The sequence below is a fragment of the Aspergillus affinis genome (assembly GCF_023601865.1).
Source record: "Aspergillus affinis strain CMG 70 chromosome Unknown NODE_182_length_50336_cov_87_903958, whole genome shotgun sequence".
NCBI lineage: Eukaryota > Fungi > Ascomycota > Eurotiomycetes > Eurotiales > Aspergillaceae > Aspergillus > Aspergillus affinis.
The window spans coordinates 1-25688 of NW_026515963.1; the positions used below are offsets into that span (position 1 = coordinate 1).

At 50.2% G+C, this 25688-nt stretch overlaps 10 protein-coding genes across 10 annotated transcripts; 7 read left to right on the forward strand and 3 right to left on the reverse strand.

Moving 5' to 3' along the window:
* Positions 1-459: 459 nt before the first annotated feature.
* KD926_003440 (alpha/beta hydrolase) lies at positions 460-1386 on the reverse strand (the record flags this gene model as incomplete). The annotated part of the gene is made up of 1 exon (XM_053094789.1): positions 460-1386. One exon carries the CDS (start codon positions 1384-1386, stop codon positions 460-462), a length of 927 nt encoding a protein of 308 aa, XP_052950458.1.
* Positions 1387-2456: 1070 nt separating this feature from the next.
* Positions 2457-2855, forward strand: KD926_003441 (cupin domain-containing protein; the record flags this gene model as incomplete). The annotated part of the gene is made up of 1 exon (XM_053094790.1): positions 2457-2855. One exon carries the CDS (start codon positions 2457-2459, stop codon positions 2853-2855), a length of 399 nt encoding a protein of 132 aa, XP_052950459.1.
* A 594-nt stretch (positions 2856-3449) lies between these two features.
* On the reverse strand, positions 3450-4187 carry KD926_003442 (uncharacterized protein; the record flags this gene model as incomplete). Its single annotated transcript, XM_053094791.1, has 1 exon — positions 3450-4187. One exon carries the CDS (start codon positions 4185-4187, stop codon positions 3450-3452), a length of 738 nt encoding a protein of 245 aa, XP_052950460.1.
* A 253-nt stretch (positions 4188-4440) lies between these two features.
* KD926_003443 (uncharacterized protein) lies at positions 4441-6032 on the reverse strand (the record flags this gene model as incomplete). The annotated part of the gene is made up of 4 exons (XM_053094792.1): positions 4441-4740; positions 5239-5545; positions 5610-5648; positions 5713-6032. The coding sequence occupies 4 exons, from the start codon at positions 6030-6032 to the stop codon at positions 4441-4443; spliced, it is 966 nt and encodes a 321-aa protein (XP_052950461.1).
* Positions 6033-6909: 877 nt separating this feature from the next.
* Positions 6910-8725, forward strand: KD926_003444 (amino acid transporter; the record flags this gene model as incomplete). The annotated part of the gene is made up of 4 exons (XM_053094793.1): positions 6910-7092; positions 7158-8331; positions 8388-8499; positions 8551-8725. 4 exons carry the CDS (start codon positions 6910-6912, stop codon positions 8723-8725), a joined length of 1644 nt encoding a protein of 547 aa, XP_052950462.1.
* A 2641-nt stretch (positions 8726-11366) lies between these two features.
* On the forward strand, positions 11367-12534 carry KD926_003445 (uncharacterized protein; the record flags this gene model as incomplete). The annotated part of the gene is made up of 2 exons (XM_053094794.1): positions 11367-11771; positions 11836-12534. 2 exons carry the CDS (start codon positions 11367-11369, stop codon positions 12532-12534), a joined length of 1104 nt encoding a protein of 367 aa, XP_052950463.1.
* A 1362-nt stretch (positions 12535-13896) lies between these two features.
* On the forward strand, positions 13897-16290 carry KD926_003446 (OPT family oligopeptide transporter; the record flags this gene model as incomplete). Its single annotated transcript, XM_053094795.1, has 1 exon — positions 13897-16290. One exon carries the CDS (start codon positions 13897-13899, stop codon positions 16288-16290), a length of 2394 nt encoding a protein of 797 aa, XP_052950464.1.
* A 2460-nt stretch (positions 16291-18750) lies between these two features.
* KD926_003447 (amino acid transporter) lies at positions 18751-20779 on the forward strand (the record flags this gene model as incomplete). The annotated part of the gene is made up of 8 exons (XM_053094796.1): positions 18751-18960; positions 19181-19218; positions 19268-19295; positions 19343-19397; positions 19447-19827; positions 19883-19906; positions 19959-20284; positions 20336-20779. The coding sequence occupies 8 exons, from the start codon at positions 18751-18753 to the stop codon at positions 20777-20779; spliced, it is 1506 nt and encodes a 501-aa protein (XP_052950465.1).
* Positions 20780-21093: 314 nt separating this feature from the next.
* On the forward strand, positions 21094-21976 carry KD926_003448 (pyridoxamine 5'-phosphate oxidase family protein; the record flags this gene model as incomplete). The annotated part of the gene is made up of 2 exons (XM_053094797.1): positions 21094-21486; positions 21629-21976. The coding sequence occupies 2 exons, from the start codon at positions 21094-21096 to the stop codon at positions 21974-21976; spliced, it is 741 nt and encodes a 246-aa protein (XP_052950466.1).
* A 1701-nt stretch (positions 21977-23677) lies between these two features.
* Positions 23678-25688, forward strand: KD926_003449 (acyclic terpene utilization AtuA family protein; the record flags this gene model as incomplete). The annotated part of the gene is made up of 3 exons (XM_053094798.1): positions 23678-23705; positions 23777-24123; positions 24177-25688. The coding sequence occupies 3 exons, from the start codon at positions 23678-23680 to the stop codon at positions 25686-25688; spliced, it is 1887 nt and encodes a 628-aa protein (XP_052950467.1).

Consider the following 25688-nt stretch of genomic DNA (forward strand, 5'->3'; position numbering starts at 1 on the left):
TTCGCCCCCGATAAGTTCGAACTCATTCATTTCAAGAACCCGCTTCGCCCTGACCCTGCGGTAGAACGACCCGTACCGCAGGAATATACATATACTGAGCCGTGGCAGGGGGAGGACCCGGACCACTCAGCCCGTGGAGCAGTATAAAGAGCAAAAATACACATCTAGATGCCCTGAAAGTGGAGTTTATAAATGTTGTGAAATGTTCATGGGAAGGAGGGCAGAACGAGGCTGTATCGACTACATGCACGTAGCCTACTAAGGAGCGGATGCCATTCGATGATAGGATTTCTATATGATTTACCAATTGATTCCTCTATCGCACAAACTCTTTCCTTCTATATAGGGCGAAGGGCAGATTCAGGGGTTGAAATAGTGGCCAAGCCACTACAGATCAACGTGGTCCTATACTTTCGTATCAATAAATGATATGATCCTGAATACGTGGCGACCAGGCATTCAACTTGAGAGATTCTTTGCCAGGAACTCCACTATCTTGGGACCAGCCTCCGAAGCATCGTCATACAGATCAAAATGGGTTTTCTCTTTAACCACAACCAGCTCTCTGGGCTCCTGCGCGCGCTCGTAAGCGTCCCTGGCAAAGTGCAGAGTCTCAGCTTTCTCGCCGCCAATGACAAGGATCGGACGCGGGGCAATGAGGTGGTTGAAGCGAAAAGACTCATAGTTCACTATGTAATCAAAGCTCTGCGGATGAACGTTGCCGGTGGCTCGCTCGTGGAAACCACGCTTTGTTTTGTAATAGGTGGTCCCCTCGCGCATAAAGCTGTTGAATTCTGGGGGGCATTCGGCGGGTGAGTTGGGGAGAATCGCGATGGGTTCGACCGACTTGCCGTGGGCCAAACTCGTGCGGGCGCCGGCACTGAGCTGGAGCGCTGCCCCGATCGCCTCCGGGTTGAACGGATCGTCCTCGTTCGGACCATTATGACGGACCGCATAGCCGACACAGAAGGGCACGATAGGCACCACGGCCTTGATCCGGACATCGCTCTGAGCGGCCGCGCATAGATAGCCGCCACCACCACACACGCCCACCGCGCCGATCCGCTGAGGATCGACCCGGTCCGTGAGAGTGGTAAGGTAAGTCACGGCACTCTTGAAGTCCTCAACACGTTGCGCAGGGTTCTCCAAGGCACGAGGCGCACCGTCACTCTCCCCTTGGTAGGCAGCATCGAATACCAGCGCGTAAAAGCCTTCTTTGGCGAGGTACTCGGCGTAAAAGGTAGCAACCTGCTCCTTCACGCCGGTGTAGGGATGGCCGACGACAATGGCGGCACCACGGCGATCGGGGGATTTCAGTGCAGGGGCAAAAAGGTTGCCAACAATATTAATATCATTAGAAGGGAAGGTGACCCTGGTAAAATTCATCGTGGCGTTATTGAGTATCAACTAGGTGAATATTCAAAAACAAAAAGGTAATTGTGATATGGTCTTCATTATAGCTTGCGGGTGCACTCAAGTAACTTTATCTGCCTTCTCGTTCAAGGTTCATCTCAGGTTCAGTGACAAGGTGGGTATTTCCGGGTGTCGAGTAAGCCTGTCATCCGGATCGGAGTTTAGGTTCAGGGCAGATGGAACTGCCGAGCCCAGAAAATCCGAATGACAAGGCACTGATGAGCCATCACTTTGGATAACTATAGTACTGCACAAGTACCCTGTTAATTAGTTAACAAGAGATTCTGGTGTGTAGAGACATACAAGAGACTCTCTATATTACATTTTTATTAATAATAACTACTCGGCTGTTAGGTATTATGATATATAGCCGGTAACTGCGCACTAATGGACAAGGTCAGCCTGGTAGGTTACAGGGCTAATTGCCGTGTTATGACCGACTGTCATCAATTTATATTTGGTTACATTGTAGTAACTTTAGTACAGCGGAAGCTGGCCGAGTCTTTATTTGTCATTATATTTCACGGACCAGCAGAAGACTCCGCCCAAAACCCTGCTTGGCTGGGCTGACCGGGTGCATTTGACTGCTCTGTCTCGCAAGACTCAATCTCAACGCTGACATTCATTAAGGTTGCAGCTGAAGGGTTCCGACGTTAACTCCGGCCCGTTGTCATCCAGCCTCACCTGAAAAGTGCAGGTCCATCCACCCAAGTCTGACTGACCATAAGCTGTCCCACTCGCACACTACGTTGAATCTAGTGAATCATGAGGTCATACCCCACACTTAATTCTACTAGACAAGAATCATTCCTCTTTATCCTGAGGGGGGCTCAGGTTCGATAACTCTATAAAAGACCTCTTTCCCAATAATCAGAACCTACCAATAGAAGGATTTCATATACAGCATTTACAGAGTGCTCAATTTGCTGTCTCCAAGGTTAGTCACCAGCGTGCTATCTGAAAAGGTTCTTTACTACCTGCGGCTTCTCTAAAATGCATAAACTCAATAATAGAAACGACGTCAAATTTATAACATCGAAACAATGCCTGAAACGCTCATCATACCCAGCTCCTCCCAAGGCAGCCAGCCAACTCTCAAGCCCACTGCCACCTTCACGGGCGATGTTTATCTCGACATCTTCCACATGGATGACACCACTGCCATCACCAACGTGACCTTCACCCCCTGTGCGCGCACTTATTGGCACACCCACGAAGAAGGCCAATTTCTGAAGGTTGTCGCCGGCTCGGGTTGGATCTGCGACAAGGGCGCTGAGCCCCGCCGTATCAAGGTCGGAGACCTGATCTGGGCTCCCCCGGGGACAACCCACTGGCATGGCGCGGACGAGGGTGGCACCATGACCCATTTTGTCGTCGCCTTGGGCAAGACGACCTGGCATGATGCGGTGACGGATGAGCAGTACACGGTGAAGAAGGATTAGAATTTCTGAAGAGACAACAGGATCGAATAAAAAGCAACGTTGGTTAGATGCTCCAATTGAATCGGCCTTGCAAGTTTAATTGTTCAATTACTTGTACGATTAGAAATGATAGAGGCCAGGGTAATTAAGAAGTTAATTACATTCTGTTGGTCGATGCCAAGGTTTCTGGTACTGTCTCAGCTGTGAAATCTCTGCGAAATGATGGTACTAAATGATGGAATTTGCAGTCGGAGCTTCGTCAGTCAAGACACCACAACCCGCACGCACGTCCCTGCTAGAAGGACTCGAACTAGGTGAGGTAGACGATAGTTACATGGAACTTTAGGGGGCGACCTGGGTCAGGCCGCTACCAGTGACGTATACCACTCACGAACCACCTTCATAGAACGAGGCGGAAGGAGAGACAGCGTCAAGAGGCGCAGTAGGCTGCAGCAGGCGAGTGGCAGCCGGTTTAGTTGCGTTACTTTTTGATTTATCTGCTGCGTTTGTGGGTTTATAAGATTCTGCTGCATTCGGCGAAGCGCCTGCATAGCCTGTCGTTTCAATAGATAGGTTTCATCAGGTTAATAGAATTTTGAATGATTGATTGATTGATTAATTGAGTCTCCCACAGGACATTGGCTCGCTCAGATGAAGGTAGAATTCGACCAAGTACTCTGCCAGGTACTTCATATGGCCGGCATCGTTGATATTATATGGACCATATTGCTGCATGGTCATGAATGTCGATGATGATGAGCCTTTCCCGTTCAAATAACTAACATACTCGTCATCGTATGTGGCAATCACTAGGAAGATCTCATGTCTGCTCTGGGCTATAAGAAGCCGGCTGTGATCGCTAGTTGTTAAAGATTGCAATGGCACTTTTCGTCCTTGCTTCTGGTCGCCCATAATCCAGTTAATCACTTCAGCGGACTTTTGAAAAAATGTAGAACGGCCATCTCCTTCCCGCGAAAGGACACGCGGTTTTGCTTCTAAAATGGAAAAGGCCTCCTGGGTGCTTGTGCTTCCGAGTTCGCCCAAGAACCCGTCCGTTCGTGTCTCCATACTTGCGACGTTGTACGCGACGTTGTAGCGGAGCCGTCTCATGGACCAACCTACCTTTGAATTAGGCGTGGCAAGGGCAACCGCTTTGAGGAATTGTAAGAGAGCCGAGTTGATGATCTGCTCATCGTCGGTGGGATCCCACTTGATGCCACTATCCGCAGCTGCAGTGATATCACCCAGGGCGCTTATTCTAGCAGAGCTCGCACTGCGCGAGCTTGTTCCGGACTTCGAGCTTTGTCCTGAAATCGATCGCAACACTCGGGTCGACTGATATATTGAGCCCATCCTCACGTTTTGACTGTCGCTTTCAAGCAGTTCTTTCCGGCAAGATGTTGTCCACTTGCTGTTACTCATCGCGGACCATTTGCCAAGCGCCCAAATAGCATGGAGGTGAGGTTTTCTCACCGGATTTCAAATGGGCATACAATCGAGTGAAGTACTTTGACTCGGTGATGATCTGGCGTGTCCTGTCCTTCTTAAGTATCGGTGCCTTTTCAGGGTCTTTGCATGTCTGCCAAATCACGCGAAATGTGAGAAATCAGTCTTCGGCAATCGAGGAGCCGGGCTCGAGGACCTTCATATCGTTAATGGAGGTCGTTTCCACTCCAAGTCTCGCCGCTTCTTCCTCCCACGATTTCACTGTCTCTGGTAGGCGTGCAAGTTTGGGGAGGAAGGGTTTCTTAGACGCGGGTCTGTCCGTCGCCTCGGTAGAAGGAATAGGCGACTTTCTCTTGGTCCCCATGACGGGTAATATCCGTAGGAAAATCGCGTAAAGAAGAAGGTATAGAAGGTAGGTTTGAGACCAATTGAAATTGTTTATTGAAACGTTGTTTGAAGGCTATTTGCTTTCGATGTGTTCTTCAGTGTGGTCTCCTCTTCCAAAACCTCCCACCATAGCAGACGGTGCCCATATTGAGTTGTGTTACTTCGCTTTGTATACAACCAAGGAAGGAGCGACAGGCGTCCGTTATGCACAGCATCAGCTATGAACAGCATAATCCAATTAGGGTAAATAAGCGGTGCTTAGTGAAGGTTAAATGAAGACAAAGTAAAAGCAAAGTACAGGCAAAGAGAGAGCTAAATGAAGTCTAGTCAAGGCTTAATGAGGTATAATATAGCGCGCTAACTTTACTACTTTACATTCTTGCTTGTCTGCCAGATTTCAGCCACAGAGGTAGCCCAGAGCTGTATGTCTCCGAAGTTCCGAAGTAGTAAGTGCTGGTGGAGGACATACTCGATAGACTGACCAGGGACGGGTGCTCATGGGGTAGAGATACCATTTGCCCAAGCATTAAATCATGATTTTGGATGGCCATGAGCCTCAGCGGGCAATTACCGAAAATAAATCCTGTGCCCATTCCTCCAGTTCCTGACCGGTAAAGGCAATCTGGTTACCCCCAGCAGGGTGCTGCCGCAGCATAAGGTCAACGAAGTTGATGCGAAGCTCTCCGTCCGCCCTATAGTCGTTGGTATCAGAGTTTATCGGTATCAGCTTGATCGTCGCGATACATCTTGGCTCTGAAGAGTAAACGACCATGCCCCTAGTCGCTCGAAGTGTCCTAGGTACCTCAGCTCGTTTCAAAACTTCGCTTGCGACTGCTCCTTTTGCCGAATTGAGATCAACCAGGAGAACGACGTTGGCCCTTGGGTTGACGTCTGTCAACCACAAGCGGCATCCATTCATAGATGTAGGATGCTCTCACTTACCCCGGATTCAATAACGATGGTTGGGGGAAGCCCTGGCCCCTGTCTCTCGGGGAATGGTCTCATTGAGGAGTCTGCTTGCTTGGACCTTCGGCTTCCTACATACCGGGTAGCTGCAGGAAAGTCGACTTCTCTAGCCGGTGCCCCGAGATCCATTAATTTGGTTTTCATATTCCATATCAAAGACGTATGGGCTCGCTCATGGCCTTCGCCTGGTATCAATCGGATTCCGAGTTCCTGGGTCAGGAAGTCATACGTAAAACGTGCCCCTAACCGAAGGTTGTCTAGAGCTTCATACACGTCAAGGGGGAAGTCTATGACACTCAGAAACTGATAGGTGTGCCGCCCATCTCGAAGACCGTCCTTTTTGTCCTCCATGAAGGCTCGAAGCTCCTCGACGTTGGTAAAGGCAACAGTGTTCGCCATGATCAGCAACTTGGCCTCTGTATAGCCTTATTATTGTTTGTGATCGAGGCAAGGGAGGGATGCATCGGCTTACTGGAATAGCATATCTGAAGAAAGAGGGGAGAGGCAGAACTGCGGTAGGGCCAGGTGGTGAATTGGTATTGTTGCGTCACACTGTTCTCATATTTTATATCCACATCTTCTGATCCGCCCTTCCCTTCAGCAAGCACATCAAATTATTCCCTGCCAAGCTTATTCACCACTACTCTACCATGTATGGCGACTAGGATGCGCCTCTCGCCGACTACGTCACTTGCATCTAGAAGCATTAACTACGAGGCCGCCGTCAAGTCTCCTTCCCTTGACACCCACAAGCAGAAGGCCTTCAAAATTCGGTTCCTGAGGTGATGATGAACCTGCCAAGTGCCAATCCTCCGGAGTTCCTCCGACGACCCGAAATCTTAATCTAAAAGACTTCGACGCTTGTACCGATCAAGCTTTGCGGGTTGAAGATTGGAAGAAAAAACTCGGGAGAATTTTCCAAGGCCAATGATTGTGTCTGATTGAATGGCATTGTTATCAACGGAAACTCGGAACGATCAATTCAGGCAATATAATGGACGGATTGTCGCGATCGGAAGCCCTAATCATGCCAAGCATGCATCGGATCTAGTGTGAGATGGCGTGCTATGCAACCTCGATGACCTCCTTGCAGATGCCTTTTTCTTTTCTTCTCGTCTCCGCCCGCTTTGGTTTTTTTTTGTGGTGGTGTCCACATTCAAGGCTCAATATGGAATGAGTGGATAATTTTGAGTTTCCCCTTCAATTTCATGGTTGAAGGACTCGTTCTCCAGCATTTTTATTTCTGACTCTTCGCATTCCAACTGGACGGGTCAAAATGAGTGCCAAAGCGTTCGTGGTCGGCGCAGATAGGGAGCTGTCGCCTGGTCGCGTTGAGGCTGGTCCGGTGCCGAAACCGAGTGATCAGGAACCAGCCATCGTTCAAGATGAGGAGGATCAAAATCTATCGCGCAGCTTGCAACAGCGTCACACGCAGATGATTGCGATCGCGGGTGCGGTTGTAAGTTCCCATGTGTCTAATCCTTGCCGGTTGCACGGACGTGTGACGTTAACTGTTCTCTTCAGGGAACTGGTCTTTTCCTCGGCCTAGGAGGGTCTATACAGACCGGCGGCCCGCTGGGCGCATTATTGGGATATTCGCTTGTAGGGCTGGTCGTGTGCGCCATCCAGATTGCACTCGGGGAGGTGTCCGCTCTCATGCCCGTGACTGGCTCATTTGTTCGCCATGTCGAGATTCTAGTTGATCCGGGGTTGGCGTTTGCGATCGGTTGGAACGTCGTGTATGGGGCTTTTATGTCGGTCCCAAGTGAAATCGCCGCCTCGGTTGTGTTGATTCAGTACTGGACGGATCTCAATGCCGCTATTTGGATCTCGATTCTGATTGTGCTATCGGCATCGGTCTCTCTCCTTTCGGTCCGAGTGTATGGTGAGGTAGAGTTCAGTCTTGCGGTGATCAAAGTGCTTTTGGTGATTGGTATCATCTTGATGGGACTGGTTATTGACCTGGGCGGCGTACCCGGCCAAGAAAGATTGGGGTTTCGATATTGGGAGCACCCTGGGCCATTTGTTGAGTACATTGCGACTGGATCCTGGGGTAGCTTTCTGGGGTTCTGGGCCGTCATGACGAACGCCGTGTATTCTTTTGCTGGCGTCGAGAGTCTGGCGATGGCTGCGGCGGAGATGCGCAACCCACGACAGAATATCCCACGGGCGTGCAAAAGAGTTTTTGTGCGAGTCACATTGTTCTATTTTCTTGCCGTCCTGATCGTGGGAATGCTGGTTCGCAGTGATGATCCTCGACTCGGAGATGAGTCGGGCACTGCGGCACAGAGTCCGTTCGTCATTGCCGCAGTGCGTGCCGGGATCAAGGTCGTGCCATCGATCATTAACGCCGGCGTGCTGAGCTCGGCATGGTCTGCCTCGAACCAAAGTATGCTCGCGGGTACTCGCACACTGTACGGACTGGCATTGAAGGGTCATGCGCCGAAGGTCTTTCTGCGGACGACCAAGCGTGGTGTTCCATATGTGTGCTCCGCATTGCAGATCACAGTCTCCTGTCTCGCCTATCTCAGTTGCTCCAGTGGAGCGTATAATGTGTTCAATTGGTTCCTGACGCTGACCTCCGCGGGAGTTCTTATCTCGTGGATTACGATCGCATTCAATCACATCCGGTTGCTGAACGCTTTCAAGGTTCAGAAAGTGTCTCCGCACAAGTTGCCGTGGCACAATTCTTGGTCTTGTAAGAACATTCATACCCTATGGGGAGTAAAGTCCACCACTAACAGAAATACCTAGTGTATGCCTCTTGGTTCGCATTGACGATGTGTTTGATTTTCTTGCTCACCGGAGGCTTCGTGGTTTTTACACGAGGAAACTGGGATCCGTCCGGTTTTGTCTCCTCCTATCTGTAAGTCGCCTGCCATCGCGTTGGTGTTTCTGAAAACTCACATATATCCAGGGACATACCACTTGTCCTGTCATTTTACCTGGGCTACAAGTTTATCAAGAAGACTAAGCTTGTTCCATTACACGACATTCCTATCGGTCAAGCCTTATATGAAGCCGAGAATGACATTGAGAATGTCCCGGTTCGAACGAGCAAGTGGTCTCGATTCAACATCATCTGGGGATAGAATGAGTTCATAATAGCACATAGAATGACAGCGAAACATAGGAGCTTTAATAAAGATCCCTAATAGACCATGAAACTTTTCAAAAAAGAAATGTGGAGGTTTGTACTGTTGACTTTTACCATTATATATAATGTCCCGTCGACGGGCCACACATCTCATCAATGGCTTTTGGACCCTGTTGAAAGATTTTGATGTTTTAGGGACTGCGTGCACTGCTGCGGCCAGGAGAATGATGAAATGAATGGATGGATGCCTTGATCAATACTGAATTGATTGATTGATGTAGGAAAATCGAGGTCTTCCACGGTGTTGCCTATCTAAAAGGTGCCTGAAAGCAAAAGGCGGAATGCTCGGCATCTTGCCTAAGGCATCAAAATGCCTACCAAGCCCCGAGTAAAGGTCACGTGCATCTTGACCCGATGGATAAATCACGTGGAAGTCCACCTTGTCTGCCTTGACAGGAACAGGAAACTTACCCGGACTTCCTTGTTTTCTTCAATTCCGCCCCTGACGAGCCTTTCGATCCACTTTGACGATTGTTCTTCGAACCCCAGATTCCAGTTACAGGCAGATCGAAAATCCGTCAGCTTGTTCATACTCAACTAACGTCTGATTTCGACCTTCCGAAAAGCCTCATGTTTGATATCATGATATGTCCATCGCCCATTTTAATTCGAGAGTTCGCAGAGCCTCGTATACGGGAAGCCGCGGAGACGATCAAGAGTGGATTCTACCCACAGTACGAAGTAGCCATTGTGGAGTTGAACTTGGCGCCGCTTTTCCTTGCTCTGAGCCGCGGGTTGCATTGAAACTAGACTCAATCTTGAATGAATGAAGGTCAATCAAGATTCAAGGTTTGGAAGTTGAGTTATCTTTACTCTGCACATTTTCCATATTTTCCATACTCAGCCTCAGGGGCATATGGATGTTCATTTCGAGTGCCTATAGCAGACCAGGTACGAAGCCTGATCGCACCTTCCCAAAAAACGGGGAAAATAGACTCACCTTCCAAACACGGAAGAGGAGTCAGACAATAGCCCAACATCCGAACCAAGCCTTTCCGGGATCCAGGAGAGGTGAGCAACAGGCGTTGTACAAAATCATCAGACACATTTAGCGATATGGCACGACTATCTCATGATATGGGGATCGGACTCCATCCACTAGGTTTCAGGGTACGCCGATATGGACTACGGAGAAGTCCTCCGTACTCCACACCGATGATGTTGCAGATAGGTATACTCGGGCTTTAAATTTCACCGCCACCTTTGCCAAGTCGGACCCCATGGGAACCCAGTTGCCAATCAATGTGATTCGTCTAAACTGCACGCGGGGGCTAGTTCAAGGACGCAAAGCAATCAGGATGCTGTTGGAAGCATAAGAATGCCTGATTGGTCTGCGACTTCACTGAGAAACAATCCATCAGACCTTGTGAAATGAAAACGACGGCCGAATACCGGGCTTAAATCTTGGAACCGGCAGAGCCGTAGAATCCAACAGGCACCCCAACACATGATTAGCGGAAATGTGAAATGAAGATCTCTTCCCAAAGGAGTATCGAATATTATTGACCCCATCGCTTTGGACCAACGGTTGATAGGGCCATGTCAGAGATGTGTTTCTGCCACGCTTCCTGGAACGGTACTGATTAGATACGAGTTGTTTCAGGCGAATGGTCTCGTCGGCTTTTCGAAATTCACCTGGTGAGCCCATCTAGTTTTGTGCTATTCACAGCTTACGGAGTACCCGGTCTCTTCGTGAGCCCAGGAAATACCCACTGGAAAGATCGGCATGGTCGCACCGACAATATTACTCCATATTGCAGGCCCACATGCCTGGCTCTCGAAAGCAAGCGCAGGGCTGAGTCCACCTCCAAAATGTGAGGGATTCAAGTTTTCGACGGACTACGCCACTTTACATGGTAAGAGGGAATGCCGTTGATTAGAATCCAACGTAAGAAATGAAAAATCTAGATGTTGCCGTTTTCACGCGAGGGGCCTGAGTAATCTGCAGCACCGCTTATGACCGTCGGAATAAATTATCAGACATCTGGTAATTCCATCCTCCACTATGATGTACAACTCCTGCGGAGGAACGAGCGATAGCCCCAAGGGGAATTATTCTGGATCGAAATAGCGTTGTTATCAGCCACGCGACGAATGAAAGAACTGGCCCCCGATGCCCAGACGTTGGCCAAGGCACTATAATATCATCAAACGCCCTAGATCGAGTCTTGGCAGGGGCTTGCCGTAGCCACGGATCTACAGAGTAGTCACCCCGTTCTCTCATGGGCAATGGACGGAAGTCTCACAGGTGTACACCGGAGTAGGCATTTCGCCCACAGTGGCAGCGTTCCTAATCCAGTCAACGATGCGACCCATTCTATCTGAGATCTTGGGGGCCAGGTGAGAAACGCCTCCGGGGACCTATGACGGCCGATGAAGTTGCTCCTTTAGCTTGGCGGACAGGAGCGCCGAGATTGAAATTGAGTGACGGTTTGAGGTGCGCGGTTGTAGGTTAGGCAAGAGGGCGAGTATAAATATTCTCCCGTGGCCTTCCCCGAAACCCAAGTCAATACCACACTCCTTCTAGTCATTCTTTTCTAGTCATTCTTTTTGAAGCCCATACTCATCTATCAGTCATGGCTGCTCGAACGATTGCCGCGGTTGCGGTGCTGGCTGCCATGTCTCAAGCTATGAAGATCACTCCTCATCTGGACGCCCAGTGTTCAAATGCTACTTCTTTCAAATCGGGGATGGATGGAGTCGATAGAGATACGAAGGACTCAGTGGAACCGAAGGGTATCAGTCATAAGATGTCCCCTGTCCATTGGTATGATAGCATCGAGTTTCCGAAGGAAGCCGCCGGAGAAGGAAGCGGCGCATATGATGTTTGGTGGCGTGTTGAGGACCTTGACCCTGGCTGCCGCTTCGCGTTGATCAACTCATACACACAGAAATCGTACGGCATGGTCCCTGGAGTGGAAATGCCCGGGAACCAAATCCTCAACGTCGGCGAGACAGGATGCTTCTACAGCTCTCTTCCGGTTGGTTATCTCCATACGTGTCTCCATGCATAACCGATCCATGCTAATCTCGTGGTTCCTATAGGCTCTGCAAGATATTGCTGCTACCTTTTGCTGCGGAACAGGCGATTGTGGAGGAATGAACTTGGGCAATTCCGCCCTCGACAAGCGTGAGGAGGTTCAGCCCCCGAGAAAAAAGCGCGACGCGAGGAGAAGGCATGCCAAGGGCGAGGAGCGTGCTGCTTTGAAGGCTGCGCTTGAGCGCCGCGACGACGATTGGGATGGCTCGGACTGCAAAGCCGTGGATGTCCAAGATACTCAAATTGAAGCCGGCCCTCAGACCATCATCGGATCGACCCAGTACTGCGCCAGCAGCGACGCGTGCTTATTCCCCATTACCGGCAGTATTTCGTCTGGAACCACGCTGAGCAGCTCTAGCACTCAAACCATCACCAACGGAATGGATGTCAGCATCGGTGTTTCTGTCGGTACCGATTTCCTCGTCAAGAGTGAAGTGTCCACCACCGTCGGATACAACTTTGCCGAGTCCATCTCCGAAGAACAGGGAATGAGCGTGGATGAGTCCAAGACCTTCACCGTTGGCAACACGCTTAGCCAGAAACCTGGTACTCGTGCCTTCCTCTCCTTTACTCCCACTTATGAGTGTGTCGAGGCCTCCCTGGACTGTGGAGGTGACACCATCTCCGATCCGCTATGGATGTGCAACCCTGTGACCAACGGCGACTCGATCCAGGGAGATTACATCGTTGTCTACACTAACTAGGGTAGTATTACCTGGAAAACCGGGGCCTTGCTCTCTGAATACATCTATAATTTGCTGCTCCAACACTCTTGGTTAGAGCGAGGGAACATTGACTCAGGCTGGCATTCTGTATTCTTTCACCTCTCTTTGTATAATTCTGTTTAATCATATACCTCGATATTTTTATCATGCTGGAACCATGGTTCATTGAGTACTTCGTAGGCTTCAAGCCGGCTCTCCTCTGGTCCACGGGTGCTTTTTGATTTTATCCAACAGCCACTCTGCTGGCGCTCGCAGTCCAATACCATGCTATATCTTGCTGCATCACACCCAGCAAACTCTGATGTTCGCCTCGGAAATTATCCATGCACACCTACCACGTGATGCTGCTACTAGGCACCCCCAAGAGGCCGCCGTCGCTCGCGCGGAGTCATCTTCCCTAACTACACATATCTGCCGATTCGATCGAACCGTCAACATCATCGTTAAGTCTGTTGATTATCAGCAGGTCTATACCGTTTGCCTCATGAAGCTTAAATAGGCAAAGAGAATTCGAAAAAATGATGGAAAACACTCTCGCTTCCCAGAGGGGTTATCTTAGGCACATTGAGGTAAGTGGGCTCATTATTTGGTGAATTATCAATTCAACTCGCAACCCCGCTATTGTGTCTCTCAATAAAAGAATGGATTTATTAGAGTTTCCTAGTTAGAGCGAGTTGCTTTGTTCAGCTATGGATGTCAAGATCGCGAAAAACATTCTAGAATCAACTTACTTAAATTGGGCCCTCGACAACCAAGCAACGTGACCAAATTAGACCACATCCGCATGAACTCACAAACTCCGAGATTGACTCTACTCTACTCAATGAGGTATAATATCGAATACGTTCGCTCGGAATTTAGGGCTGTTGACCTCCATCGACCAATCGACCAATGAGCATCATGCCCGACGATCAGCAATTATGGCTGCGGATAACGCCATCCGCTAACAAACTTTTCAATTTGCACATCTCGCCCTTACTGGCCGATTGAGCACTCGGAATGGCTTATTTCTCGTCACAAGCATTCAACTTGGCTCTTGTCAGGCCGTAGTCTGCTCCTTCGTGGCGCTTGAAGCCGCCATTTGACCCAGGCTTAGAGCTTGGACTACCAGGATGGGTCGAGCGACGTTGCATTGACCGTAGCCAAGGTCACCATGGAGGTTTCCATTTTAAATGGAAATTGAATCACGTCATTCGGCACTGGGTATGAGGAAAGAATCATTTTTACTCTTATAGCGGGGGCTGGGCAAGTTTCTTCGTCAGTCCGGGTTTACTGTGGCATTCAATTATAGCGTCTTCTGGGTTTGCTGGTGTCGCATCACGAACCCCTTATACCGGAAAAATGGGCTTCCCAGCGAGGTTAAGGCGACTAGCTCAGTCTTCTGGCAGTTCACCTGATTCTTCGAACGTGACTAGCCATGATGAACCCAGCCAGATGTCTAAGTCGGCAACTGTGACGGAAGAGCCGAGCTTTGTGACACCAGACATCGACGACACGGAAAATATTATGAAAGTCAGCGAAACTACAGCAATCGAACAAGAGACCGAAGAAGATCCGGAGATAGCTGGCCTGCCCCGTGAGGTCCGTCAATTGGTAAACCTGACTGACGATCCCACCTTGCCGACAATCACGTTCCGATACTTTATTCTAGCCGTGGTCTTCGTCGTGCCGGGAGCTTTTCTCTCTCAAATGAGCCAGTTCCGTACCACGCAAGCTCCCTACTCCAATTTCTTTGTGCAGGTTGCCTGCCATTATGCGGGACACTTTCTGGCCCGAGTGCTCCCACCATGGATCATTCGGGTGCCCTTCACACCCTGGTCGTTCAGTCTGAACCCCGGCCCATGGAGCCCTAAAGAGCACGTTCTCGTCACAGTGACTGCGGCATCAGGCGCCATTTACAACCAAGGATATACACCTATCGCACTAGCGGAGTTATTTTACGGCGAGAGATTGAATCCGGCAGTGGCTATCTTTTTCATGTTCGCCATCGTTTGGGTTGGGTATGCGTTTGCTGCTATTGCGCGCCAGGTCCTCCTTTATGACCCGTCGTACATCTGGCCCCAAGCCTTGATGCAGACAACGTTGTTCGAGACATTCCGCAAACAAGACACCTCGTCACCCCTCGCACGACGGCAGCTGAAGCTCTTCTTTCTGTCTTTTCTGGGTATGACACTCTGGCAATTTCTCCCCGAATACGTCTTTCCGTTTACCTCGTCCCTCGCCTTCCTGTGTTGGGTGGCGCCCCATAACCCCGTCGCCAACTTTATCGGGTCTGGGCTCGGTGGTATGGGCTTCCTCAATCTGTCCCTAGACTGGTCGAACATCAACTGGAATGGGTCGTCTATTCTCCTTACTCCCTGGTGGACACAGGTCGTGCTTTTCCTCGCGTTCGCCTTCAATTGCTGGGTGCTTCTCCCCGCCGCTAAATGGGGCAATCTGGGCTCCTACAAACACGGCCTGATGTCCAACAGTCTCCTTATGGCCAACGGTACCACGTATCCCGTGCTAGAAGTTCTCACCCCGGACTTCCGCCTCAATCAAACCGCGTTCGAAGAGTATGGTCCCATGTATATGGGTCTTCAGTACGCATGGTCCACCTTCTTTGACTACGGCAAGATCACCGCCGCAATCACCTGGATCGCCACCTTCGGTTTCCTCCAGATATCCTCGAACTTCACCAAGTTCGTTGCCTCCTTCAGTCGCTCATCCGACGGTTCCAAACCCCAATCTATAAACCACCAATACCACGACCGCTTGAATGTCTTGCAGCGCTCGTACAAAGAAGTGCCAATCTGGTGGTACGTGGTATTGTTTTTCGCCGCGTTCCTGATCCTCATCGTCACCCTCGCACTTGGGTACCTCTGGATCCCCATCTGGACGCTTTTCGTCGGCCTCCTCATCTCCGCTATCTTCGTCATTCCGTTCGGTTGGCTCTATGCGATCTCCAACTACCAACTCTCTATAGGAACTTTCAACGAGATGATGTACGGATACATGGTGCACACGCCCGCCGGCGAAAAGCATCGACATCCCTGCGGCCCATCTACCTACGGCGCCATCGCCGGCGACGCATGGTACCGCGCACAAACCATGCTCCAAGACCAGAAGATCGGACACTACATGCACGTTCCACCGCGGACGGTCTTCTTCTCACAAGTCTTCGGCACCATCCTCGGCATCCCCATCAACTACGGCGTCATGCGATGGGTCCTGAACACGAAATCCGACTACCTCACCGGCAAGAAGCCAGACCCGCTACACCAGTGGACCGGACAAACCCTCCAAAACTACAAGACCATGGGCGTGCAGTATGCCGTGATCGGACCCAAGAAGATGTTTGCGCAAGGTCAGCTCCATGTCCTGCCGTACGCGTTCCTCGTGGGCGCTGTCCTCCCGCCAATTCTGTACGTTGCGCATCGGCTCCTCCCCAAATGGCGCATCGATCTCTGGAACGTGAGTATCTTTTTCTCCGGCATGGCGGTGTTCTACGGAAATGTCAGCACCGGGTACACGTCTGCGATCATTGGCGGGTACGTGGTAATGTACTGGGCGTATCGGAAGCGGTTCGAGGTGTGGAAGCGATATAGCTATATGATTGCCGCGGCGTTCGACGCTGGGTTCAACCTGAATATGTTGTTGATTTTCTTGTTCTTTGGGTCCGGGAAGCAGATCTCGATGCCGAATTGGTGGGGGAATAATGGGGTTTCGGTGGAGCGGTGTTTTGCGCTGGATTGAGCGGGTGTTCATATATACCGAGATGCAGTAGTGTAACAGATAAAACCTAGAACGAGGGGTATAATATGAAGTAACGTAACGCGATGCAGCCGCTCTTTCATTCAGAATATACAACCTCATTTTGTCGACGACACGACCTCCCACCGTTGCGTCTCCCGAATCATCACACGCTGACTCCAATTACTTTCCTCGCTTCTCCGTTCACCAGGCGTAATCTCACTCCTAGAGCCCTGACCGTTACATTCCCCATCCCCGAACTCCTCGGCATTGCGCGATAAATCTCCACATTAGACCCTCCGCCATGCGACGCCTCCAGCGACTTCATCGCGAAGCTACTCGACCCCGTATCTCCTTCACTAGTCAAATTCGTCGTAGCGCCCATGTGCATATCAAACGCCTGAAGAAATTTACGAAGACAGGGAAACGTGGCTGCGATGAGGGAAAAATGCATGACGACTTCGGTGATGAGGGTCGAGTTGGTGAGAGTGAAGGTGTTGTCGTTATGTGTTCGAGAGGCCTGGGGGGGGGGGGGGGGTGGTTTGTTGCAGAAAGAGGATCCGGATGATTGTTGGGAAGACGACGCTGTTGGATTGATTGGGTTGATGTTAGCTTTAAGGGGTTGGATGAGATAGAGGATGGAGGCTGGCTGGAGAAGATGGGAGGAAAGGGAAGGGAAGGTTACAGGAGCTGTAAAGAGAAGGCGAGGACGACGGTGACCTTGGTCCCGATGGGCATGTGAAGTGACCAGACCATAACGATAATTAGGCATGGGATAAGGAGCTCAATTGCCATGTCACGGCCTCTACGACAGTCCATTGAGCAAACTGTAGGTCGAAGGGAAATGATACATTAGCAAACAAGCAAAAAAAAAAAGAAAGAAAAGAAAAAACGTCGAAGACACGAAAACAATGGGGAAGACGTGGAGGGATAGTACCATAGTGCTACATTGAGTAGTAGCCCCGATATTCCATGGCTGAGGTGTGCTGCATTGGAACGCAATGAGAAAAATTGAAATTATCCCCCAGAGCAAGCTGAGTGCCGTGAGCGCGTAGCTTGCCCAGAGATGATATTCGGTTCTGGTGAGACGCGCGATGAGGAGGGCGATAGATACTTTCGAAGAGCACACAGCAATAGGGTAGAGAAGCCAGGAAACGTAGAGCCTCTGATGGTGTATACAGTTAGCTAAAGACGCGGGTAACGAGGGGGTCCGAAGAACCTTTAAAGCAACAGCCGCCTCATGGGATGTCAGCAACGACTCTCTCGTGCCAATGCCATGGTGGACAGCGTCAATTGTTACCGAAGTTTGAACCACCCCAACAACCTAAGATAAAGTACTGATGATTAGTTCCACAGGATTTAGATCAGTAAAGAACTAAGATTGACTCACTGTGCCAAAGATCGCAGCTAGATCATCCCAACCAAATGGAGGAGTTAGACGCAGGCGTAAGTAAACTCGAATTCCAATGATAAGCACGGTCCAGATCAGACCAACCAAGCTGGCAATTATCACAAAAGCCCCGTGCCTATCAGGGGTAACCTCGATATAGGTGTTTTCATTCGCTGTGGAAGACATAACAGGAGTATGAACATGAAGTAAAGGACTGGTTGATTATAGTCGTATGCCAGAAATTAGGGAAACGAGGAAGAGCATTGTAGATAAACGAGATTGCACCATAGTTGCGATGCATCTTTTTAAGAATTCGTTGTTTCCTCGAGAGCGGCAGGGATTGCGAGTCTAGTGAAGCGTTTGTGTACCGTCCCATCCGTAGGAAAGAGTATCATACCCCTGGAAGAGTACCGACAGAGCGGTTCAGAAAAGTCGTGGGCTCTCCATGGTTGCATCCACAGCATTATCTCACATCCCGACAAAACCATGTTTCTATGCACTTTCTATTAGCAAATACAATATGAAGTTGAGACACATCCCCCTATTGCGAAGATTTGAACTGCGAATATTTCAGACGGTTGAATTCACCTTCTCACTGAGGTAAAAGTGCAAGTTGGTATGTGGGAGTAGGTGGTGGCTTGCCCAGAAAGCTCTTCCACAGGGATATAAATTTGAAGAGAATTTGTGGTGACAAGGAAAACAAAGAAATTCAACATCCCCTAAGTGCCAAACCCTTGGCTGCATGAGCTAACGGCGCATCCCTCCTGCGCCGCACCCAAAGTATCAAATTCCATTGTAACGTTGCGCTAGGGGTCCCTTGCTGGCGGATTTGCTGGAAGCAAGCGATTGGACGGGTCTTCGACAGTCCTGTTCGCCGGTAATCAAGTTTCCCGTGCCGGTTTACAGCAGGTCCACTCCTGGGGTCAACCCTGGTTGAAAAAAATTCTCCTATTAACCGCAGCTGCCCGTTTTCATGCTCGTGGGCATGGGACTTATCCAACTCAACATTGATTTCCTTTCTGATCTCTGAGGCCGACCTTTTGACTTGTGCCGTACCGAAGAAACCGCCCAATATGTCGACATTCATGGCAGATCAAACCGAGATGAAGGAGATCAGTGTAGGGCAAACACCGCACCATATGCTGGCGGAAACAGATGCAGAGGCCTTGAGTGATCTGTCCGACGAAGTTAAGCAAGGATTCACTGCTTCCGATCAACGTGATATGCAGCGAATGGGCAAAAAGCAAGAGCTCAGGGTTGGCATTGCCCCCTTCCATATGGCGGTATGAATACTGATAGAAGGTAGAGGAATTTCCGAATGGTCAGCACAATAGGTTTTACTACGTGTGTCATGGGAACTTGGGAAATTCTCTTGACGTATGAGCCCCATGTATCATATCCTGCTTAAGTATACTGACCCGCAGTAGATCGAATACACCTGGCTTGATTGCGGGTGGACGGCCAGAGCTATTCTGGTCGCTGGTGTGGTCATATTGTGGCCAGTCTTTCATTGTCCTCTCGCTTGCAGAGATGGCGTCCATGTGAGTTTCCCAAGTCGGAATTACCTGTCACGATGTTGATATAATCTAGGGCCCCAACAGCAGGAGGTCAGTATCATGTGAGTTGTTCTCCGGGTGTTGACGAGTAAAGACTGACGATTTTCAGTGGGTTTCTGAGTTCGCTCCTCGAAAGTATCAAAAGTTCCTCAGCTATGCATCAGGTAAGACGAAACTTGCTCTTCCCCTAAGCACAAGCCTAACACAGCTTAGGTTGGCTATCGACAATTTCCTGGCAGAGTATCGTTGCACTTGACTCGTATCTCGTAGGAACCGTCGTTCAAGGACTGATTTCCCTGAACAACGAATCCTATGCCCCAACCCGTTGGCAAGGTACACTACTGGTATTCGCAGCTGCCATTGGCATGTCCCTTTTCAACATCTTTGGAGCCAAGCGTCTCCCACTGGCCGAGGGCATCTTTGTCACCTGTCATTTCTTTGCTTTTATCCCAGTCATTGTCACACTGCTCGTTCTGGCGCCGAAAGCCAAGGCTGAAGATGTTTTCACCGGATTCACGGACAACGGAGCCGGATGGCCATCAATCTCTCTCACTGTTATGGTGGGCCAAGTATCCAGCATGTTTGTTGTTCTGGGTGAGTGTAAATTTGTACCCTTGATATCATTAATTCTGACCCAATTCGTTCCTAGGTTCCGACTCGGTCGCCCATATGTGTACGTACTCCGCGATGAATGTTGTCTAAGCAGATATGCTGACTGTTTCCAGCCGAAGAAATTGAGAATGCCAGCGTGGTGGTTCCGAAATCCATGGTCTGGGCGTTTGTATTGAACATGCCCTTTTCCTTTGGTCTCCTTCTGTCCTATCTGTTCAGTATGCCCGACGTCCAAGCTTCGATCGATTCTCCTACCGGATTCCCTTTTATCCATGTCTTCCATCAAGCGTTGAAAGATACAGCCGGCTCAACGGTGCTCGTGGTTGTGATACTGGTGCTGCTCATCATGATCACGATCAGCTCGCTAGCCTCCGCGTCGCGTCAAACCTTCGCCTTCGCTCGAGATAACGGGCTACCTTTCTCCAGCTGGCTAGGCGCCGTAAGTTTCACCGACCGGGTTCCCTTGACATCTTTCTCATGATTAGATCAGGTCCATCCCAAGCTTCACATCCCCGTCAACTCGATCCTCTTTACCTGCGCCTTCTCCATAGTTATGTCCCTGATCAACATCGGCTCCACAGTTGCTTTCAATGCCATGCTGTCGCTCTCCACTGTCGCTCTCATGGCCACGTATTTCATCTCGATTGGATGCATCATCTTGCGTCGTATTAACAATGATCCTCCCTTGCCTCCCTCTCGATGGACGCTTGGCAGATTCGGCTTCCCGGTAAATATCATGGCCATGGTGTATTCGACGTGGTCGTTTTTCTGGAGTTTCTGGCCCAACGAATATCAGATCAATGCGCAGAACTTCAACTGGGCTTGTGTGCTGTTTGTGGGGTTGATGAGCATATCGGGGGTGGTGTACTGGGTGCATGCGCGGCGAGTGTACGATGGACCGGTCGTGAAGGTGGAGGGGCGCAAGTTTGTGTAGCTTGGATCCGTGGGGAATTGAGAGGAAGTATAGTACCTAAAAAAAGCTTGGCTTTCAGTCGGTTTCATAGATTATTTTCGACAAAGAGAGAGAGAGAATGGGAAATTTGTAGGATACGAGTAAAATCATTGAACTTTCTCCGTTCAGCATCCCTGCCGAGTGCCGGCCAGTATGACTCCGTCGGAGTTCGTCTCCAACTCCGCAGTACCTTATCCTTCACCTCCACTTCCAATGTTTCTCCATCCCCCTCCATTCATCCTCCCACATTTCCATCTTCATTTTAATTGTCTCATCAACTCCTCTCAAAATTGAACATGCCCAAATTCTACGACTCCATCTCCCCGGATCTCCGCGACTGGGCCCTCCGTCAAAGCGTCTTCTTCGTGGCCTCCGCACCCCTCCAAGGCCGCCATGTGAATCTATCTCCGAAAGGCCTCCCCGACGCCTCCTTCGCCATCCTCAACCCCAACGAGGCCGCATACCTCGATGCCACCGGCTCCGGAAGCGAGACGATCTCCCACCTGCACGAAAACGGTCGCATCACGGTGATGTTCTGCTCGTTTGATTCGTCCCCTCGTATCATGCGGTTCTTTTGCAATGGTTCCGTGATCGAATGGAACCAGCCCGAATTCGAACCTTATCTGGCACGCATGGGTGGAAAAGCAGTTCCCGGGGCGAGAGCAATCATCCGATTGGATGTTTTTAAGGTATGTTTGTATTTCATTGATCGCTTCTGGTGGCTTAACTTGACTTGATGATTTTGATCCTTTGACGGATGAGTCACTCCCTGCCATAAACGAATCCACTATCCCACTCCGTTGCTGAATAGACTCATCATGGAATATCTAGGTCCAAACATCATGCGGCTACGGCGTCCCGCAACTCTCTCTGACCACCGATCCCGACACGAATTCACCCAAGCCGTATCTCAAAGACCGCGAAACACTAGGTCACTGGGCCGGGAAACGGGTCGCGGCAGGCGAGCTCCACTCCTATCAGCGGGACAACAACAGTCGCAGCCTGGATGGCCTACCGGGTCTGAAGACTGCGGTGAAAGATAGCGGTCGGTCGGTGTTGTGGTCTGAGGTGCGAAATTGGTCGTATCGGTATAAGGCGGAGATTGAATTGGTCAAGACGTCGGTGTTGATTCTGTTGGTTGCGATGGGCGCTGCGAGGTGGCTTGGAATGAGTGTTTAGTTGGCTGCGTTGATCGCGTCCTATCGATAGACTGTTGGGTGACGAGGGACAGGGTACTGGTCGGAGCGAGATTGTATTGGATCATTCACGAATGAGAGCATGTTATATAGTCTTTCTTTTTATATACGTTAGTATACTATTCTCTTCTTTTCTTTTCCATGCTATCCGCGTAGTTAATCATTGAGTTAAATGCATCAGGAAATACCTTATTGGAAAGAAATATAATAAGACTGCAAAACCCGCGTCCCTCGAGAGTGTCGAAAAGATAACCCACGAGAGGCTCAACCTACTCCATGCACATCCTCGCGGGCCATCAAATTTGCCGGAGCCCTCGGGGAGTGGAAGACTATAGATAGAATTGCTCGAAATGCCTACAGATTTACTCTTCGAGGTAAACTCACCCAACCCCGAGAGTGCAAAGAATCGCGAAAATCCACTTTCAGGTCCTGGCCAATGGCAGACGTGTCCGGAGACGCGTATAGGATTTAAAGTAGGGAGAAACAAGCATTCACTTGTTCAAGGTAGTCTTCTAGATGGACCTACCCCGGATTTTCCTGTTTGGGCACTGTGCAATCCTCAATCTGTGGACTAATCAGGAGACCTGGACTTCCTGGATGTCGAAAGAATCGCGAAAATCCACTTTACGGGCTGGACCAATGGGTGATGTGGCTGGTGACACGTCTTTTGTTGCCAAAGTGAATTGGGAGGTGACCGAAGACGCGTGTCTACTGGGGGGAGAGTGAATGAGTGGAACGAACGGTGGAAGCCTACGGGTGGTAGGGGTATGCCGTTGATTATAGGGGAAAGCTCGGCAATTTGTTTACGAGTTGCCTTACATGGGCTACACCGTGCAGTAAGTAGTGGAAATCTATTCTAGACCTACATGGTTGAGCTCAAACCCGTCTTTCTGCTGGCTCTATCACTTCTTGACAACCCAAGAGAGGCAATTTTGAAAGGGCACCTGAACAATAATGGACACCCTCGTTGTACATCTAATCTTTCTACATGACTAGGCGCAGTGAATGCTGCCAACACATGGTCCCAATCCATATCTCCTGAAGCAAGCGAGACTTTATTGAGATTCACGATTCCATATTACTTAGCCCTTAGTGCCTTTCCAGTTATACTAGAGTAGTTTTAGACAGCAGTGGCACAATCTTGCTTTTACCCGCTCAATCCGACATTGGCTATGACCGTGACACTGTGACACAGGGGCAATCAAGAGAAGCTGTTTGAATATGTAAATCCCCCGCGATCCAAGACCAGACGTTGCCCATATGGTCGCCGAGGTCGACGATCTTATCGATAGGGCTCGATGGTTATCACTTATCAGCATGTGATGACATCATAACAACTGCCGGCCGTCCTCGATTTTCTGGCGGACAGGCTACCCTTCATTCATCATCCTTGTCGCTGTGTTGAATTGGAGTCCGTTGAACAAAATTGCTGAGATTGTGTGACTAGTCTACTCCTCAATCCTGTGAATCCCCAACCCCGCATCCCCAGACCGAGAACCGACCAGCTCCTCGGGCTCTGAATAATAGGCTTAATTGCCTTCAGGAGTACGCGTGGGTCTGCAGATCCGCCGCCGCCATCAGGATAAAGCATGATTTATCACATCCATTCCCAACTTTTTATTTCTTCCTTCCTCTGTTTATCTCTCAGAGGATCTACTCAATTACTTACATTCTTAGACAAGCAATGACTTCTCGACCCATCCGTATTGCAGGTAAGTCCTTCCCCATGGTGTGCCCCGGCTTGCAAAACCCAAACAACTCATACAAATATCCTTTGTCGCAGGTGCTTCAGGCTCCGCCTCAGACCGCCGCCATGCCATCGCTGAATTCGCTCGAAATCATTCTCAAGATCCGGTCGATGTCATCATTGCCGATTTCATGAGCGAAGCCAACATGGTCACTGCAGCCGCTCGGCGCGTGGATCAGGACCGGCAACATACAAGCACGTCGATTTCAGGGCAACCTGGGTTGCCCGGATATGAGCCTTCGTTCCTCTTGGCCTTACAGCCGGCTCTCGAAGATTTGGCCAAGCACGGCATCAAAGTGGCGGTCAATGCGGGAAATACTGACACCGAGGGTCTTTACAAAGCGGTGGCGGAGATGGTGAAAGCCAAAGGTCTAAGCCTAAAGGTAAATAATGCAATTCTAATCCAGGGATTTTGTTCCGTGCTGATGTGTAACAGGTTGCTTGGGTATCTGGTGATGAAGTTCTCGAGACTGTGAAGTCCGCCTTGGCTTCCGGCAAGTCAACCTTCAAGAACGTGTATACCGGAGAAACGCTTTCGGATTGGAATTTTGACCCCATATTTGCACAATGCTATCTGGGTGGCCTAGGGGTCGCCGCAGCGCTCGCTCAGGGCGCCGACATTGTCCTCTGTGGGCGAGTATCGGACGCATCGCCCGTAATCGGGGCTGCTGCGTGGTTCCATGGCTGGCAACGCAGTGATCTAGATCAATTAGCCAATGCGTTTGTGGCGGGCCATCTCATCGAATGTAGCAACTACGTCTGTGGAGGCAATTTCACCGGCTTCAAAACTCTAGAGAAACTAGGCGAAGATGGATGGTCTAACATCGGTTACCCGATTGCTGAAATCTCCTCGGATGGCAAAGTGGTGATCACCATGCAGTCTTACGCCACGGGAGGTGCCGTGACGGTCGATACTTGCTCGTCCCAGCTGCTTTATGAGATCCAAGGTCCTTGGTACTACAACTCCGACGTCACGGCAATTCTCAACGACCTACAATTCGAACAAATAGGCACCAACCGCGTTGCCTTGCGCGGAGTTCGCTCCGCACCACCTCCTCCAACGACCAAAGTCGGGATCACTGCTCGTGGTGGATTCCAAGCCGAGATCTCATGGTATCTAGTCGGGCTAGACATTGACGAGAAAGCTCGTATGCTAGAGGACCAAATCCGCCGTCTTCTTTCTCCACAATCATCCAAATTCACACAGCTGAAATTCTCCACGCTGGGTTCGGTCCCAGACGACCCTCGCGACCAGAGCAGGGCCACCGTCACCTTCCGCGTTGTCGTGCAGGCCCGCGATGCCGACGCCATCGCTCCTCATAGCTTCCTCCGGCAAATCACCGACAACATCATGCAGGGTTATCCAGGAGCGACATTCCACCTTGATACACGGCAGGGCTTCCCAAAGCCCGTATACGAATACTACGTCAGCCTGCTCCCACAGACCGAAATCAAGCACCGAGTTCATCTCCCCTGGAGCAACCAAGTCCTTGATATCCCTCCACCCCCATTAACGAAAGAATACCCATCTCGCCAACCCACCCAGTCTACAACCTCAGACCCAGCCACTCGATCGCTCGACTTCGGCCCTACCACGCGAGGACCATTAGGATGGATTGTCCACGCGCGGTCAGGCGATAAAGGCCCCGACGCGAACTGCGGGTTCTGGGTCCGTCACAGCGACGAGTACCTCTGGCTACGAACATTATTATCGACGTCCAAGATCAGGGAACTCTTGGGCGATGAATATAACGCTAATCCGCATCTAGAGGTGGACCGGTTAGAGATGCCGAACTTGCGGGCGGTGCATTTCTTGTTTCGGAATTTGCTGGATCGGGGCGTTGGTATTACTACGACGGTGGATTTCCTGGGGAAGAATGTTGCGGAGTATATAAGAGTTAGATGGGTGGATTTGCCGGTTCGGTTTTTGAATCGGGGGAAATTGTAG